At 28.8% G+C, this 12,856-nt stretch overlaps 1 protein-coding gene across 2 annotated transcripts in view; it reads right to left on the bottom strand.

The window, feature by feature from the left end:
• Positions 1-12,856, bottom strand: part of LOC142329210 (transcription initiation factor TFIID subunit 4-like) — a 101,419-nt gene that overhangs the window by 32,284 nt on the left and 56,279 nt on the right. For both annotated transcript variants that reach the window (XM_075373612.1, XM_075373610.1), the window contains exons 8-11: positions 11,308-11,474; positions 9,980-10,110; positions 8,919-9,101; positions 2,539-2,661 (exon numbers count right to left, since the gene is read on the bottom strand). In XM_075373612.1, coding sequence (XP_075229727.1) covers positions 2,539-2,661; positions 8,919-9,101; positions 9,980-10,110; positions 11,308-11,474 — 604 coding nt within the window. The remainder of the gene's footprint in view (positions 1-2,538; positions 2,662-8,918; positions 9,102-9,979; positions 10,111-11,307; positions 11,475-12,856) is intronic.

Raw genomic sequence — 12,856 nt, 5'->3', positions numbered from 1 at the left:
AACACTGTCTGCAAATGTTATATTTAACCGAGTAGCTATTTTTAATTTTTAAATTCAAAACAAATTTATATTTTTAGAGTAAGCAGGTCCAAGTCTTGGAGAAACTAAACCTTCACACATTTCACATTTCATCTGCCTATTTCTAAGCACTTCCTTCACAATCAATCAATCGCGCGTGAGAGAGAGAGATGCTCTTTCCTAGTGTCAAGTCAAGACAGAACTATTAACAGAAATGTGTGATGATGGCCAATGTAAAGTAGCAATATCAGCAACTATATGCGTTATAGACTTATAACGCTCTCCTGTTGGCGGTAGACACCCATGCGGATGCAATGTTCTCAGTTTTTTGACAGCAACGCAGCCTATTTTTCATAACACATTCAACAACTTATTTCTCATTCTGATTAATCATAAAAATATTTATGTAGATCACAAAGGAATGTTCTACTTAAATATTGATTAATAAACATTTATTTTATGTAAACGTTAAATAAATTGGCAATATTTTATTTTGTATTTATTTTATTTTAAACTGGATCAGAAAAAGATCTGTTTTATTATTTTATCAAAAAATTTCTTTGTTATGTCAGTAAGTTATTACTGTTGTTCATTATGAGATATTTAAGATTACTGAACTTTGAATATGTGGTTTAAAGCTACACATTTTCATAGACTACTTCAGAAAAATTGTACAACTTCTGAAAATAATTTCATCCAGGTATAAAACAGTAAGTATAGGAACTATGTTATCTGCGAGAGAAGCACTCAAAGATTATAAGTATATATACAGTAAAATTAGTAGTTGAATTGAAATTGACAAAGGACTAAAAAGCTGATGAGGCAACAACATTGTTTGAAACTTCAGGCAACAAATTACACACTTTGATTTTTAACAAGTTTTTATTGCAGCCTGCTGTCTAGATCTTTCATTTTGTCTCCACAAAACAGCAGTGGTTCTGTTAAGAATGCTGACTAACGTATAAAATTATAACTCTATAGTTAGAAACAAAATATTGCAAATTCAATTTGCAATTAACAAATCAATTACAAAAATAATTAATATGGTAGTTCATTAACATCAGTTGACAAAATGTTAAAATTTCTATTAAAAAAAATAATAATAATAAATAAAAAAACTAACAAAGCACAGCACAACATACATACAAAATTCACTCGGAAGCATTTAATACAGTACACAGATGAATTGCATAAAAAATTATACATATACAGTACACTATCATTAACAATAAATCATTCATGCATACAATGAAAATTTAACATGCAAAATACACAAAGAACTCTCTCACCTTGATCTTCTGTAACAAAATTAATTGCACAAAAAAGCTCTCATTTAAAAAACTACCCTTTTTACTAATAAAAATTGCATGGTAATTTTCAAAAAAAATCATTTTAATTGTACAGGTTAAAAATAAAAAATTAACCCTTTTTAACTCAAATTAATTTGTATGTAGCATTAACAAGCACTCCTCTGGCCCAAATTTTTCTGTTTTGATGTTGGATATGATAGAAATCACAGAAGGTACAATTCTCGGACCTGTTGTAATTTTTCAGGTCAAAATAACATAAGACACCTTTAAGTTTACCCCTTACATAATGCCTTAAAAATTTCAGTATGACCTCATTTCACTGGGGAACTGAAATTAGGGTGAACATTTTCCCTAGCCAAACTTGAAACAAAGCATTTTCCGACTTATGTTTGTATGAACTTTTTTCCCTATTTCAAGCTCTAGAATCAGTTCCCGAATTATCTCTCTTTCCCAATGAACCTTCCTGCATATCTGAATATCTGTTTATAATTTAATTTTTAGCCTGTTTCTTCAATTTTACTTTATTCTACAATTAATTCTGCTTAATTTATGTTTATAGGATCGAATGTTAGTTATTTACATTTGTGTTTGATGGAAGTAGTTGTTCTGTTGTTTTGTTAAAACTTAATTAATTATTGTAATTTATGTTTAGTCTATGTTTATATATAAAAAATTTTGTTAAATTTTAATTTGATGACAATAGTTCCTTTTCTGTTTACCAGACTTTACTATGTATGTTTACCAAACTTTACTATATATGTTTTAAAAACTTTACTACGTATGTTTTAAACTTATACAGAGTTAATAATACATTTTATCCTACAACCCCACTTACTCAGACATTCAATACTGTGTGTTACAATGTAACATTTAGAAACAGATTACAGCACACACAATTGAAATTGAGTTTAAAAAATTCATAGCAATAAATCCCCCAATTAATAATTAAATGATTAACACTTAATGGCAATATCATTAAATTATAGTATTTACCTAGATAATTGTTTCGAGTGAGTCAAGATAACTTTAAAATTCCTTTTTTAACAAACAAAAAAGCAAGAAAACAAATCTAAATGACAAAACAACAAAAAAATTATATGAAAAAAATCTGAATGAACAATACCAATACCACATATATACAAACATTCAAAGAAAAGAATTATTAACAATGCTATTAATAGAGTATGCTAATAAATAAAATAATATGTACCTGTCCTGAATTTCCAACAATATCACTGTTATCAAGCTTTGGTTTCTTACGAGAGCCTATTGCCTGTAATGCAGTCAAATTGGCTTCTCTCTGTCTTAATTCCTCCATTTCTGCTCTTTGCATCTATTAACAAAAATACAAATTTAAAAAAATTAAGAAAATAAAGAAAAAATTCTATGAAAAGAGTTTTTAAGCAATTAAGGTTTTTTTGTAAACAAACATTTCACAAAATATAATTGATAAATATCTTTAATTTTTTTCTAATTTTAATTTTTTAATTTAACAACTCAGTTTGTTCTTAAAATCAGTAAAGTAATTAAAAGTAAAGTGTAGTCTATGAGGATAAGAAAAAGAAAGTTTTAATTGAAAGAATATAGTGATTACACGCAAGCTTACAACATCGGATATGAAAAAACAGCACAATAACTTTAAACTCTGTTATTGTAACATGATGGTACACAAAATTTTTGTCAAGATGTATTACAAGAAAGAAAATTATTAATGCATCATGAAAGTAGTTCTTGCTCAGTTTTGAAGCCTGTGACATTGCTAAACCTTCAGTCAACTTTCAGGTTGGGAGGGTCCATGTATTCTTATATTCACTGATCAAATTTTATTGAGTTGTATGATTTAGAATGCTGGAATTAGAAAACAAGTCTGAGATTTCATTTGTTTTTGGCAATATATAACAGTTCTGTGACTTCTTCTAATATAAAAGTCTAACTCAATATTGGTCTTACTACAGAAAAAATGGAAATGGTGTTTCTTCAGTAGTGCATTGCCAAAAAAAAAGCTCAGAATGACAAGGTGGGATAAGTCAATGTCCAATGATCATTTAACCCTTTAACGTGTTCGTTATACAGGTAACTGTAACCCCCCTATCAGAATGGGTTTTTAAAATAAAAATACAGAAACAAGCATGTTAATTGAATTTATTTTATTTTAACTTCTACTTAAGATATGTATATAATATTTCAAACTTGAATAGTAAACATTCTAGAATACTGATTAATAAATGTTTTAGAATGAAAAAGGAGATACACAGTTAGCTTAAAAGGTTTTGTTAGAGCGATAGATCTCAAAACATGGATCTATGCACAACCCAGCTTCACAGTTATACAAGCCAGCACACTTAAATCCCAAGTTTTTACTATCAGTAACTTGTAATTCACCCTCAGAAAATAAATCAGTCATTCTATTAAAAATTTCATCTTGCAGGTCTACTGCATCATCAGAACCATTATGTATTATACTACCAAATTCATCCATATCATCAGTCTCATCTAATGTAACAATATGTAAATGTTCAGAATCAGAGAAATAGGAGTCTGATGCTAAGTCATCTATATAACCTTGCTACTTCATTATCAATCATAAATACTATTTTCCACCACGTTTGAACTGTTTACTTTTTACAAAAAATATCCCTAAACACAAACTGAAAACAACAAATCAAGTGCATTCAAATTCACAAAAAAAAAAAAGAAATAAAATAAAGAAAGAAAATTCATGTTATAAATACAATGTTTTTATAACCACATTTGGAAGAATAAAACATTACATAAACATAACATTACTAAAAAACAAGATAAGTTACATTAACGCTTAGAATGCTCGGGAATAAAAAGGAACTTGTTGATAGAACGCTAGCCTTTTATGTCAATATTTGAAATTTTGTCAAATTAAATCTAAAAAAGATACATAATTGGTAGTTACATGACTGATATTATCCTTACTACTTCTACTTTTATATAGTATATGGTATATACTATACCATATACTATATACTATACCATACTGGCATATATATAATATGCAGTTGTAATACCACGAAAAAAGATATAATGTATTTTCTAAAGCATGTTTTTATTATTAAAACAGAATTTTTAGGCATGCAGCTCAATTTCTTTACACTTTCACTGTCACAGAAACTAATGTTTATTTATTTTAAAACTACACTATCATAAAATATACTAATTTGGTTTGGAAAACAAAAATAAAATTATAGATAATTTTGTTTAATTAAACAGTTTGAAACAAAGCTCTTTGCATACTGCCACTTTACATTCACAGCAATGATATGATGTCTTTTCTGGTTGCCTTCCCACATTCTTTTGTCTTTTTTTCAGAGCAGACTGCATATTCTTTGACATCTTTTTTTCCTGGAGGTACAGGAATTTTGTTTATAAAAAGTGTTTTCCTGTAGCAAGTCTACTCAACAGAGTTCCAGATGTGCTTGGTTGGCTTGGTTCTTCTTCGGACACACCAAGTTCCAAGCACAAATTCATTATGAACTGGTTGTACTATGTTTTTTCTTAGTCACATGGTTATACAAAATATAAGAATTGACTAAAGATATTAGAATCATATGGAAAGCCAGTTTCCACCACCACTTGATGGACCTATGTTCATAAGCCCCATCTGACATCCTCTAGTCAGATAAATCGCCCACAAACTTATTTTTATTATAAGCAATTACACAAGCACGTTTGGTTACTTCCCTTCCAAACCTGTCTTTGTATGTAAACATATCAGCCTTATGTCTCACAGAAATCATGAACACATTACGCTTATCTTTCCAGCATAATGAAAGAATGTTGTCTTTCCTATGAAACACTTGTCCACGCTGCAGTCTAGTGTTTTGTTTTACAGCAAGTGGTACGCCTTTTCAGTTTTTTTTTATGTTGTGCTCACTAAACCAGTTTTTAGCTTTTCTAGCTCTATAGCTAATGCTGGACTAGTGTAAAATCTATCTGTGTATAAAGTGCGTCCATTATTTGCCAAAGAGCCAGGCAGATTTTTAATCAAATCAACTATAGTATTACTTTGTCTACTGTACACATTAAAATCCCAGATATAACCACTAGTAGACTCTGATAACATAAACAGTTTGATGCTACATTTGCTGGGTTTTTGGGTATGTACTGTTTAAAGTATAGCCTACCGCAAAATTTACATATCCCTTCATCTATGGTTATATTTTCTCTGGGAAGGTAAGTTTTTGAAATTTTTTCTATAAGGCATCAAGTAATGAACATACTTTATGTAAAGGATCATGGTCCGGCTCACCTTCAGACACAAAAGTACTATTATTGCTTTGTGAATTATGTGAAAATTACCCATAATCAATCAAAATTTGTTTCTACTCAAAAGATTAGGGCAATAATTACATGATAGCACAGGATTTTTGGACCAGTGGTCAAATATCTGTGGCTTTCTATCGATGGACATGTGAAATATACAGATAGAAATTTATTTATTTCAGCTACAGTGACTGTCTTCCACCTATTCATCCTACAGCCAGGTGATAATTTTTCTGCAACTTTTAACTGCCTTCGTTACTGCTGCGCACAGAAGTTAGTTTGTTGCTTCAAAAAATGAAGCAAATCATTACCAATTATAATATGAAAAAATTCCAAAACCGAACTCTCACTGTCCAACTCAGGAACATCAGCCATTTTCCATAATCACCATAAAAAATATCAATATCGCATATCTTATCCACAGTTGGCCAACCATCATCACTTCCAACAACTTGTGTCCTGTTCTGATCAACTTCACTTTATTCAGAATCTGTGAAAAAAATAAAAAAATAAACATAAGACAATAATACTTTATGAATGAGAGACATAGTATTTTTCTGGGAATAATATGTAAAAATAAGACAATAATATTTTTATGAATGAAAACAAAACAATTCATATGAATGGCTTATAATTTGTTTGTTAGTTACAAATTGTCTTACTAAAACATAACTTGAAAAAATATAAGTAAATAGATGTAGGCAAGTGCAAATAAATGCAGGCTATTCATTTATAAATGTAGGTTATTTATTACTACAGTAGTTTGACATGTTACTAAACAGAAAAGTTACAAAACAAGTAAAACAGATATTGGTTATTCTTTTATATGTTTTGCCTTTTTCCTACAAGAGGGCCTAAGCTTTTTCATGTTATTTACAAAAACTGAAATAGAAACAAAATAATCCAAATTAAAAGGAACTCATATGTAAAAGAAAAATTTATTAACAACAACCTGAAAAACAAAATTAATTTAGGTTATTTACTTTTCTTACCTGTACTATTAGTGCCGTCTTCATTTACAAAACCCACATCATCAAAAGGAATATCTTCTTCATCTTCACTTTAAAGATCATAAAAAGCATCAATTGTATAATCATAAGCACTATTAGCCATTGTAACTTTTATATCATAACATAAACAAAATGGTAACTCACTAATTCACAAAAAATAAACAAACACGATAACATCAATCTCAGTCACGACTCAAAATGAAACTATAAAGAGAAAATCCATAATACAAAAATGCAATCTAACAGTGAATTTACATACTAAAAACTACACAGTATGTATTACAACTAAACAGACTCCGTCTTTTGACATGATATTACATTTAATAACGTGAAAATACAAAGTCCATCAAATGACGTGATCCGCATTTCTCAGTAGTTGACCTGTCTCATCAAATGACAGGAATAGCGCTATAAGTGTTAAGGAAAGAAAACATATTGTAAATACTATGTTTTTAAAAAAAAATTGCGAAATGTAAGAGTAAACTGAACAACATTGAACGACACGGTTGAAATCAGAATGATGGCAGTGTGGGGAGAGGAACAGGCTACAGTAAAGGAAAGTTCCAAACAGCTGTTTCTTTTGGCAATTGTTACAGAAATTAGGTCTATGAGTAACACTTTACAATCTAATGATACTACTCTCCTATATTAATAAATAAACTGAGTCTATTTTACACAACAGCAGTTAATAGCAATACATAAACGTACTATTACAGCAAAACACCGTGGGACTGAAATAATAGCTTTCACTGCCATAATAGTAAGGCAGTGATCTAAAGGTGAATTCAACTAAAGGTTAAAGAACAAAAATAGTAGTTAGAAAATAGTTTGATTTTCTTAGGAAATATATATACAGGGTTAAATGACGTATGGAAATTACTTTAATTTCAAAACTGAGGGATACTAGGAGGTTGAAACAAGTGCAGATCTATGTAGTTATAAATTTACTACTTTATGGTGCTTTTGAAATTTTTATTTGCCATATTATATCAAACTTTTTTTTTTAAATAGGAAGACGGACATGTGATATATAAGTTATGTAAATATTTACAAGAAAAACTATGGTAAAAACTGTTTCTCAATAAATGCCTTCCTTCATTTTTGAGTTATAAAACCGTGTTTTATAACTTAAGTGTTTTTTCATTCCATAAGCTTATTTTTATCTGCTTAGTACTTCTTTCCAATTGCTTTCTAGCAGCTGACCGTCATAACTTTTCATGTTCCTTTTTCCCCAAAGACCTGAATGAGATGTTATTTAACAGAATGTTGTGCCATGATGCTAATACTCGGATAATCATTAGACTACGGTATTCCATTGCTTTTCACCTAAACATCACCACCTCTAATGTGGGACAAACACTGACTACAGTCGCTTTTAAGAAAGAGAGCAGACACTGCCCCTAACATGGAAAACAGACACTTCTGTGGAGCAGTTCTCAAACTGGTCCCTCACCCTGACTTGTCTGATTCAAAAGACTAAGCTCTACTGACATAGATCTCATTATTAATAGACCAAGCAAGATCCACTCTTCTAACAACACAGTCCTGTACTATCAAGATGCTGAACTATTTTTCCTAAAAAAATTCCGTTTTTTTAAAGTGATGAGATTATCACAAGATAAGTCATCATTATCATTATCATTAAAGTCATCATTATCACAAGATTTTGCTATTAATCTTCTTTCAACAAGTGATAGTAACTTTATGTGAAGGTTGGACAACCCAAATATTCTCATTAAATAATCAAATTGCAGCAATTTTTCTGCAACACAGCTTGATATTTTGGGCAGTTATATGTTAGCTTTTCCAGCATCCAATGAACATAGTTTCTGATAGCCATGATCATAGCCATTCTATGATTTCTCTGAGCATTGTTAAACAATTATTAATAAAAGTTTTTCTTTAATTCTATACACTTCATTTCTGACAACAGATGGCCCATCTCTCCCTCCAACTCCTTTCTTTATCACAAACAATAATTCTTCCAACATTAATTATGGGAATAATAATATATAACACCATTTCACCTACACATTCATCTTCATTAGAGCCAAAAATCTGCATCTACACACACACTTTAACATACACTATACGTAACACTAGTAGAAATGAGCCCTGCTAACTCTACATGGAACAATGTCTTACCTGTCGTAAACAGCTGTGAAGTATAAAAAATAGCTTCCCCAACACTTTCATAAGCATTCTTATTCAGTTTCTGAAACCTTCACACTTCTGAATTTAAGCATTAATTAAATATAGATTTAATTAATTTATATTAAAATCATACCTCTTTGGCTTTAGCCTTTAATTTAGCTTGTTCTGGATCTTCAGACTTCGATCTACTCTTTGCTGCTCGCAACAGTAGTTCTCTCTCCTGCTCCTCATGTCGTTTTCTTTCAACTCTATCTAATTCTTCTAGGAACTTAAGTTGCCCTCTAACATCTTGGCTAACCTCATACTGAGGGTCTGCCTGCCAAACAAAAAATAAAAATACACATGTACATAACAAAAAAAAAAAAAAATTAAACTTTTAATATCTCATAAATTACTGTAAACTATTTTCATGATAGTTTACAAGCTATGAAACTTGTAAACAAGTCCCAAAATAGTTCATAATACTAAATGCATATTCTGCACATGCACGTGTGCGTACATATATACACAGAGGGGGGAGAATTTTAAATAAAAATATTACTGTACTGCTAGAACTGGTACTTTTCAAGATGTCCGCAGCCAATCTGTCGATAGGTCAGTTGTTAGATGGCGCCACTAAAAGAAGAAAATAAATAAACAGTACATTTTTTTTTCTCTTTAAATACATACATTGTACTGTAATATCATTAAAATAATATAATGATACTGTAATAATAAAAATAGTAAAATAACATACAGTATTTTTTGAGCACAGAGTAATTTACATATATCATTTATTGTATAACTTAACAAGAACCTTAATCTGTATTTCTGCATTACATGTGAGTCTCAATTTATGCAATTTCATTATACGCAGAAATTTTCCAGAACGTAACACCCGCGTAAATTGAAAGTGCACTGTATAATAAATTTATATAATAAATAAATCTAAAAGTATAAATATAATCAAAACAAACTTATCCTATGCTTGTGCTCGCTAACCTTGACTAGCAATCGAAGTGAGTGTAGGTTAAGTTTGATTAAATTATATTTATTTATTATATAAAGTTGGATTATAATTTTAATTTATTTATTTTTTTCCTTTGAGTGGTGTCACCTAACAACTAACTAACTTCCACTACAACTGACTTAACTACAGATTGGCTGCAAGCATCTTCTTGAAAAGTACCCTAGAATTTAATATAACTATAATACCTTATTAAGATCTATTCTATGTTCTGCTATCACAGCCAATTTTTCTACAAGTGTTTTTAACCTTTCTTGAGTGGCATGGGAAACTAAAGCTGCCACATCAGCAGGGGGTTCTTCAAGGCCATGGCGAGAAGCTATAACAAAAAAACATTAGTAAAAATAAAATTAAAATGTGGATAAAAAAAATTAATATTTAATAAACTTAAAATTTAATATCAATCACAAAAGTAATAAAAATATAAAAATAAAATGAAAAGAAAAGACAAGGTAGGTTTAGTAAGAAATTTAACTACATTAAGCAGGAAAAACTGCTGAACAAAACAGTATGACAACTAACAATTAAGACAACAGATTTCGCATTAAAAATGTTCTCAATAAATAATATTCAACACAATTATACAATATTTACAATATTTAACACAATATTTTTTTAGCAATTAAAATAATTTGGAAGTCACCTGTATCTAAATGAATTTTTTTATTAATATAATTATTATTCAATAAATAACAATTAAAAATAAACTTTAATGCACAATAATATAATCTATACATATTTAAAATATATCAACTTAATAATAAACTTCTATATTTTTCTTAATAATAAAAACCAAGAATGAAGACAGCTAAGGGCTGAAAGAATACTATTTCTCTAATACTGAGCTGTATTTTACTCTTATACGTAGAAAAATGTTTCTTAATACTCTCAAATACAAATAAGATATTACAAAAAGAAACATTTCATTAGCCTTTACTAAAAATTGAAGGAAGAAATTATAAATGAAGAGACTAATAAACACAAATAAGATTAAAAACCAATTACAATGTTTATGTTCATGACTGATTACTTTACTTTAAAAACTAACAATGTACATTTATAAAAATAAAGTACAAACTTCCTTTACTATACATAATAAAGTTAAATTAAGTACGAAAAAATGTTCAGACTATGTTCCAAAAAGTGAATGTATTTAATAAATTCACAATCTCACTTTATTGTTGGTAGAAGTTTGTTAATCAAACTGTGAATAAAATTCCATCCAACCTTCATATATTTGTTAATAATATAATAAATATTATACTGAAAAAAATAAATTTACTAATTTTCAAGCTGTTGTGAGTAAAAACGTTTGTGAAATAACATATAACTTGTTTGAAATTGAATCAGGGGTGCCGAGAGAAAAAAAAAAAAAAAAACCCATAATTTTCTACAGATCTCAAGGAAAAAATGACGATTACAATATTTCATTAATTAAGAATAAATAAAAATGCAATAAATAATGCCAAGTATAGATATGAACACATAAAAGCTGATAAAAATAAATACAACTAACCTATTTGACTAATTTTCTGTACAAGGGGTGCAGAATGTAAATATAAATCATCTTTACATGATCTAATTTGTGTACCAACAAATTCGGTTGAACCCAATATCCGTTGTGTTTCTTCTGCAAGGTTGACACCTCCCATTGCAGCAACGTCATTGATATCATCATCTCCCCTAAAAATGTTACAAACTATTGTACAAAACAATAGCATTAAGTATATTAACAATATTACTAATCAGAATTATAGATTTTGATTATCAAGTATTACATTTTGAATGTAAATAAATATATATATTAAGTTACAAATTTATATATACATGAAGTCACACATATATTAAAAACTAATATAAAATAGTTATCGTTTATAAAATAGCAAAATAGCTGGCTCATTGTAAAGAAAAATTATCAACTTACAAATTAAATTAGAATTTATACGTTAACTCATGAAACTTATTCACTGAATACAGGGATGAAGATGTTTAAATGTTTTACATTTTTTAAATAAAATTCCTTATGGGGTAATATACAATTAAGCGTCCAATACTGAAGCATACTCCAGCACTGCAGAATGAGTGGCTGGGAACTAAATAAAACCACTGTATGTTTGCACAACTATAATCGTGATGGTAGGGATGTTTATTTTACTCTAGTTGAATAACCAAAGAATGGTCATTTTTGTAACACAAGCAGAAATTTACGCAGTTGTAGAAAATTATCAGATATATAGTTAGTTAGAGATCAGTGTTCAAAATACAAAATCAGAACACTTCTACTGCATTAGTTTAAAATGTGATTTTAGCCTTACTCTTACACTTACCTGCACATGCGCCATTTCATTTTATTTAGTTCTAGCCACTCATTCGGTGGAACTAGTTTATGCTTCAAACTTTACCAATTCCAATATGTGGGATACTCTATCCAGTTATATAGAGATCAGTGTTTTACATAGTGTTAATTTGTTATAAAATGAAAAATATTCATATTTTTTTTTTTTTTTTTTCAATGCAAAGGTTAATTCTTTACTAAATATTGGGAAAAAAATGTCTGAATTTTGATTATTTTAAAAACTGCAGTCAAACAATTTTAGTGTGTACATCAGAATCTTCAGGATTTATTTAAGTCTGATTTTTTTTAATTTGTATTTTTATTAAAACTTAAGAAATTTATTTTGGTGGTAGTTTCAAAAAATCTTAGCACAAACATTGAACATTTGCTGGGAATAAAGCCATACTGAAAATCATTAAATTATTTATATATAACAGTGATTCAAAACAAAATTTACATCCTATGTAGCAGTATCTTTTCAATCTAATTGAAGAAGAAAGATAAAAGAAATGTGGGCCAGGAATTGTTAGGAAATTACTTTTCTATATTTTTTGAAAATAGGCTAACAACAATATTTTCAAGCTTTCTAGAAACACATCATTTAAAATTACAGCAATAATTAGGTGAGACCCTAAACAAACAAAAAAATAAACAACTTTTTATTAAATTTTAGAAAATCATCCTACCCAAATGATGACTTATTATATTATTCATAGCATTTAAACTTAAA

This window comes from Lycorma delicatula, chromosome 8 (assembly GCF_047948215.1).
Source record: "Lycorma delicatula isolate Av1 chromosome 8, ASM4794821v1, whole genome shotgun sequence".
NCBI classification, from domain to species: domain Eukaryota; kingdom Metazoa; phylum Arthropoda; class Insecta; order Hemiptera; family Fulgoridae; genus Lycorma; species Lycorma delicatula.
Note: the sequence above shows the minus strand (reverse complement) of the source record. Positions and strands in the feature narration are given on the sequence as shown.